The sequence below is a fragment of the Corvus brachyrhynchos genome, unplaced genomic scaffold (genome assembly GCF_000691975.1).
Source record: "Corvus brachyrhynchos isolate BGI_N302 unplaced genomic scaffold, ASM69197v1 scaffold8, whole genome shotgun sequence".
NCBI lineage: Eukaryota > Metazoa > Chordata > Aves > Passeriformes > Corvidae > Corvus > Corvus brachyrhynchos.
Genome location: NW_008240031.1, coordinates 2,558,165 through 2,564,229, shown reverse-complemented (window position 1 = coordinate 2,564,229; position 6,065 = coordinate 2,558,165). Strand labels below are relative to the sequence as shown.

Genomic DNA, 6,065 nt, shown 5'->3' with positions numbered 1-6,065 from the left:
GCTGCTGCGTGGCAGCGTCCAGGTCAGAGCCGAACTGGGCGAAGGCAGCGACCTCCCGGTACTGAGCCAGCTCCAGCTTCATGGTACCTGCCACCTGCAGGGGACAAGTCAGAGCCACTGTGATCACCTGCAAGTGTCTCTAGAGTTGGAAGGTTATCTTGCAGCCGAGAGTTCTCACGAGTCAGGTCTGCCTGCATTCCAGACAAGTCAATCTAAAAACTGACAGATGATCATAAGCATTTCTAAAAATCCCACCCTTTCACATAAGCATGCTATTTCTCCCTGAAACAGCAACTGTTGATACTAAACCTCTCTATTTCCATACCTGGACTAAAAGCCTGGGGTTAAGAGAGCATTCTCTACTTCTAAGTGATCAGTACCCAGTTCAGCAGATCAAAATTTAATCCGGTACACATCTTTATGCAGATACTGTTTCCCTTTCTCCCACACCTTTCTCAGCAGGCACTGGGAGCATTAAGAGATCTCTAACGTTTGTTCTTTTATCATTTTGTAACACTAAGAAATCCAAAGCTTTGTTCCCTCTGTTCACAGCTCATCAGAATGAAATGGCTTGGAAGGCCTACACACCACTCATCTCTAGCATGAGGAGGAACAACAATTTCACAATTACCTGCTTCATAGCCCTGGTCTGAGCAGCAGAACCCACACGGGACACAGACAGACCAACGTTGATGGCTGGACGGATACCTTTGTAGAACAACTCAGTTTCCAAGAAAATCTGCAGGATGGAATTGTATCATCACCTTGTTCAGAAGCCTGGAGGCCTCCTCAGAGACCAGCCACTAAGTTCCATGGAGATGCTGGGCTGTGAGGAAGGCCTACCTGTCCATCAGTGATGGAGATGACATTGGTTGGAATGTAAGCAGACACGTCCCCAGCCTGAGTCTCGATGACAGGCAAGGCGGTCAGAGAGCCACCCCCGAAGGAGTCGTTCATTTTGGCTGCTCTCTCCAGCAGCCGAGAGTGCAGGTAGAACACATCACCTGGGTAGGCCTCACGACCAGGGGGGCGGCGCAGCAGCAGAGACATCTGACGATAGGCAACGGCCTGTGTGGTGCAAAGACAGCCTTCAGAGCTCAGCACCCCACTTAGCATTTTGGATTTCTAAGCCTGAGGTGATCTTACAGCTACAAACACCGACGCCACACCACAAGGCCTAAAACCAAAGCTTCCTGACCTGTTTGGACAAGTCATCGTAGATGATTAGTGCGTGTTTCCCGTTGTCTCTGAAGTACTCCCCCATGGAGCAGCCTGAATAGGGAGCCAGATACTGCAGGGGTGCTGCATCGGAGGCTGTGGCAGACACCACAATGGTGTACTTCATGGCATCTGGAAAGGATTGGAGACACCTCTGAGTGCCATTACCTCATCACTCCCAAATCAGCAAACACAATAAGCATGTCAAGTACCAGTGCTGAAGCAAGTCCAGGCAGTGTCACTACGCTGCTACAGGAAAGCCCAGCACACCAGCTGAACACATCTGCTAGCAACACTGACTCAGGAAGTCTCAAAGGCAAGTTTGTGGCAGCTAACATCTAACACTTGCAGACTTCTTTCCCAATTAAAACGAAGCTTAAAACTACGACAAGCTTCTGTTCTAGAAAAGTAACTCACACTGAAAGCCCATGGTTTCCTGGCTGCTGCAAGAAAGTACAACCCTTTGCTACATAGTCTCAAACAAATTATTGTCCTTAAAATGTGTTTTTTTCTGTGATAGACGCCAGGCTCAGCAGGCAAGAGGTCAACGTGCCTGATCTCTTGCAAGCCCTGTTACAAGTGGAGCCTTGGTCATAGAGATCACTGACTCTGAAGAGATGCTATAATTTAATGCCTTGTGTTTGGACAGTGAAAGGTCTTCACTAAATTTGCAGCTGCCATTCACACTGACTGGCATATGGAACACATGGGACAAATGCCAAGTCCATGACAACTTGAAGGCCACAGCTTGTCACCAGGCCTACCTGACTGCCGAGATGAAGCTTTCAAGCCTGCTGAAAAAAACCTTAAAACCACAGGGTGACTTTTCCAGAAGCAATTCAGCAGTTTGGGGACCTCAAAATAGTCTTCCTAATTGTGATACAGCACAAATGGTATTTTCTTCACCAGATACCTATAGAGATTTCTTGTTCACAATATTAAGTAATTCACTCATTTAGTAAGAATTCTGTCTACACTTGCAGCCAGGAGAGGTCACAGCAGTACTCCGCATTGCAATGAGAACAGGATGTCATTAGGTGCCAAACATTAGGTGTCATTAGGCTCAACCATCTCCAAAAATCCATACCTGCATCAGTAAGCCTCTTCACCAGCTGAGCAACAGTGGATCTCTTCTGGCCAATTGCAACATAGATACAGTACAGCTTCTTCTTCTCATCTGTGCCATCGTTGAATCGTTTCTGGTTGATTATTGTGTCAATTGCAATTGAAGTTTTCCTGTAGAACAGAGAGGCTGGGGAGATTAGCCCTCCTTTTGCTGCTCCCAGCCCCTACCCAGCCCTGTACCTTGGCACATGCTGTACCCAAGTCTCTGTTTAAGGAACGTTTTAGGCTTGAGCATTTAACTTACCCGGTCTGCCTGTCACCAATGATCAGCTCACGCTGGCCACGACCAATGGGGACCAAGCTGTCCACAGCCTTAATCCCAGTCTGCATGGGCTCACGCACAGAGATCCTGGGAATGATCCCAGGGGCCTTCAAGCCAACTCTCCTACGTGTCTTAGATGCAATAGCGCCCTTAAGAGAGGAAAAAACTGCTGAGGTCTGTACCACACAGAGAGAAGCAGAGGTAGCTAACACCCAGCTACACTTACCTTCCCATCAATTGGATTACCCAGGGCATCTACAACACGGCCCAGCAGCTCTTCCCCCACTGGAACATCCACAATGGCACCAGTCCTCTTCACAACATCTCCCTCCTTGATCAGTCTGTCATTACCAAACACGACAACACCAACGTTGTCGGGCTCCAAATTCAAGGACATACCCTGGGACGGAGATCACATTATCCTGAGAAAATCCATACTGACATGCATAAAAATTTCAATATTGACATTATTATTTTACTGTGTACAAAATCCTACATGATCTACCTCAACCTTATCTGTGACAATAGTCAATGTTCTGCTTTTATGTACAAAGTATCTATTTCCTTCCACATGGGTTAGAGAACCTGCCTAAGCTTTCAACCTACCAAGTAATTATACCTCAGCAGCCTAGCACTCAAGTCACTCGTTTCTCTAAAAAGAACAGAAAGGGTAAGCAAAGTTCAAGTGCAACATTACTCCCTTGCCTAGATGCTAGACAAGGGAAAAGCACTGGCTCTTTCTGTGCCCAAGATGAGACAGGTCATTAAAAATGCTCAAAGAGCTGTTGCAGTACTCTTGAAACAGGTTTTTAACTCTAACCCACTGTTAGGGCTACAAGAAGCCAGCAAGCTGCATAATGTATTGAAGCAGAAGCCATTATTAAACAGCAAACAGAAAAGACACCCTGAAACCAAAGAAAAAAATCCAGTGCCAAGTTACTACTTTCTAAATTAAGACAAAGCTCAAATGCTGGCTGAGAATCAGATGCTGATACTGAAAGCAAAGTGTTACAAATGTTAAAAAAATCACTAGTTACTACATATTAAAGTTGCAATGAAGTTAACGCAACCTTCCTAGCGGTACCTCCGAGCACAGTCTCAGGTTCTTCCTAAAGAATTGTATCTCTGTGCTGGAGGAACTGCTTTAATGACTGCTTACCTTCAGCCCAGAAGAGAATTCAACCATCTCTTCTGCCTGGACATTCCTCAGGCCATACACACGGGCAATACCGTCACCAATCGAGAGCACGCGGCCTGTCTCCTCCAGCTCAGCCGAGGTGTCAGCTCCCAGGATGCGCTCCTCGAGAATAGAGGATACCTCAGCAGTACCTAGAGAGAGATGTTCCAGATCACATTAGCATGGTATGGTACAATAAGCACTCAGTAAGTCTGCCTCGAATTCACAAAGTGGCCTTTCTAGCTGCACAACCAAGTCTAGCTAACAACACCTTTGCTTAGGATAAGATAAATACCAGCCTCTGTATTCCCAGCTAATAAAAGCAGCTTCAACTCATCATTACCAGCCAGCTTCAACCAAAACACGGCTCACTGTGTAGCTGTCCACTTTCCTGATTATGTCCTACACTGTCTCTCCCTAGAAAGCAATTAGATTAATTAATCAGCCTTAGGCCAGGCACAACAGGCCTGATTGCAGAGCAGTTACTTAGCCTTGGACGCATCAGAACACTCTGCCAAATGATTTGTAATCCAAGATGCACACCGATATAAAGGAACTTCACTACGTTTCGGGAGAAAGTTGTTTGATATAAGATATAAAAATATATTTTCCATATTTCTTCCATTTGACTTACAACAGCTTGTTATCTCCTCAGCTAAAAAACAGAAAATAACACCATAAAACTTATTTTCTACTAATGCCTTTAATCACCTTAAAACATTTCAAAAAATATGCGTAAAGCACTGCCAAACACACTGCTACGCAGTGCAGCTGTCTTCTCTAAACACCAAACTGTTGGCAGCAAAAAAAAGTTGTGCTCAAGGACACAAGGTCAAACCCAGGCAGGCCTGGAAAAGTCACCCACTCCTTCATTCTGTTACAGGCAACTCCAATCTGTGACACTGTTTTTTCAAATAATTTTCAAATAATGCTGCATGTGACTGGAATCCTAGTGAAGCAGCCGACCTAAGCAAGCCAGCTGACACATGGCCACTCCCTGCTGAGGGGGCATTGTCAAGCTATTAAAGTGCAGTTTGCTGCATGTGAGCAGGTAACAGTTCACTTAAATACTCTCAAAATATAAATCTCCTCGAGTGCTGTCAACCAACACTCACCATAATCTAATTCCTTTCTGTCTGACAGACCAAATTCTTAAACCACACTCAAGACTTTTCTCAGACTCACCAGTTTTCTGAAAGCATGGTTTGGAGGCATGGAGGTTTCTTGTAGCAACAAATGCTGCACCAAGGGTGTTTCTGGAAATCTAAAATAAGTCATTGTCAGTAACAGTGGATTTTCTCAATCATGCAAAAAAAAAAAAAGAATGCTGAGAGATTAACACATCTTTGATCTTGAGCTGCTTATGATGCATCTCAGTTCAGTTAAGCTCCACAGCACTGCATTCACAGCTGTGGAGCTCTGGAACCAAGTCCAGCACCACTAAGAAAAGACAGATAGTGAAGGAGATTGCTCCAAAGGCCTCACTGCATTTTTCTGCAGTGCACTGATGTCACCATCAAGTGCTGCAGCAGCTCTCGAAAAGAAACATCCTCACATTTGGCAATTCTGTGCTGAACATCAGAATCCTGGGGCACAGAGAAATCACTGCACCACTCAGGTTCTGCACAGGGACAAGTAAGGTTGTGTCCTCTAAGACAAATCTCACTGCAGTGGTTTTGGTATTGTTAACACAGATGGAAAAAAAAACCACAAAGCACTGTAACAAAAAAAAATCAGAATCACAAGTACTTTGGAAAAGAGCTCTGAGATCATTGAGTACAACCTATTACCAAACACCACCTTGCCAACTAGACCACAGCACTAAGTGCATTATAGCCTTAAACACCTCTAGTGCTGGTGACTTCATCACCCCCCTGGGCAGCCCCTTCCAATGTCTAATCATCCTTCCAGTGAAGAAACTCTTCTCATTGCCAATTTTAAACACTAAAGAAAAAAAATCTATGATGATGAGTGAATTATAACATTATGCTTTTGCACCTTTAAGCAAGGCTCCCAGTGCAACACTACGCAGCAACGCTGATACCATTTAATGCCCTGCACCCCGAGCAGGCCTCTCCCCCATTCATATTCACTGGAAACACTGGCAGGAGTAGTTCCTCATGGCTCTTCCCACCCTCCATTTCCTCACAAACACAAGATAAACCCCTCCACCCCCCCGCACCTCACGCCCACAACCTTGACCTTGCCCTGGCAGCTTTCAGCCAGTACCCCGAGCCGGGGCAAGGACACCCCGTTCCTCAGCGGGGGCTGTCACACAACGCT

General features: G+C 45.6%; 1 protein-coding gene across 1 annotated transcript in view; it reads right to left on the bottom strand.

The window, feature by feature from the left end:
* Nucleotides 1-5,923, bottom strand: part of ATP5A1 (ATP synthase, H+ transporting, mitochondrial F1 complex, alpha subunit 1, cardiac muscle) — a 7,265-nt gene extending 1,342 nt beyond the window's left edge. Inside the window, exons 1-10 of the mRNA XM_008640952.1 lie at nucleotides 5,876-5,923; nucleotides 4,968-5,046; nucleotides 3,765-3,934; nucleotides 2,832-3,005; nucleotides 2,588-2,754; nucleotides 2,306-2,454; nucleotides 1,199-1,350; nucleotides 844-1,068; nucleotides 632-739; nucleotides 1-94 (exon numbers count right to left, since the gene is read on the bottom strand). The exon at nucleotides 1-94 is cut by the window's left edge and continues 66 nt beyond it. Coding sequence (XP_008639174.1) covers nucleotides 1-94; nucleotides 632-739; nucleotides 844-1,068; nucleotides 1,199-1,350; nucleotides 2,306-2,454; nucleotides 2,588-2,754; nucleotides 2,832-3,005; nucleotides 3,765-3,934; nucleotides 4,968-5,046; nucleotides 5,876-5,923 — 1,366 coding nt within the window. The remainder of the gene's footprint in view (nucleotides 95-631; nucleotides 740-843; nucleotides 1,069-1,198; nucleotides 1,351-2,305; nucleotides 2,455-2,587; nucleotides 2,755-2,831; nucleotides 3,006-3,764; nucleotides 3,935-4,967; nucleotides 5,047-5,875) is intronic.
* Between the last annotated feature and the right edge of the window lie 142 nt (nucleotides 5,924-6,065).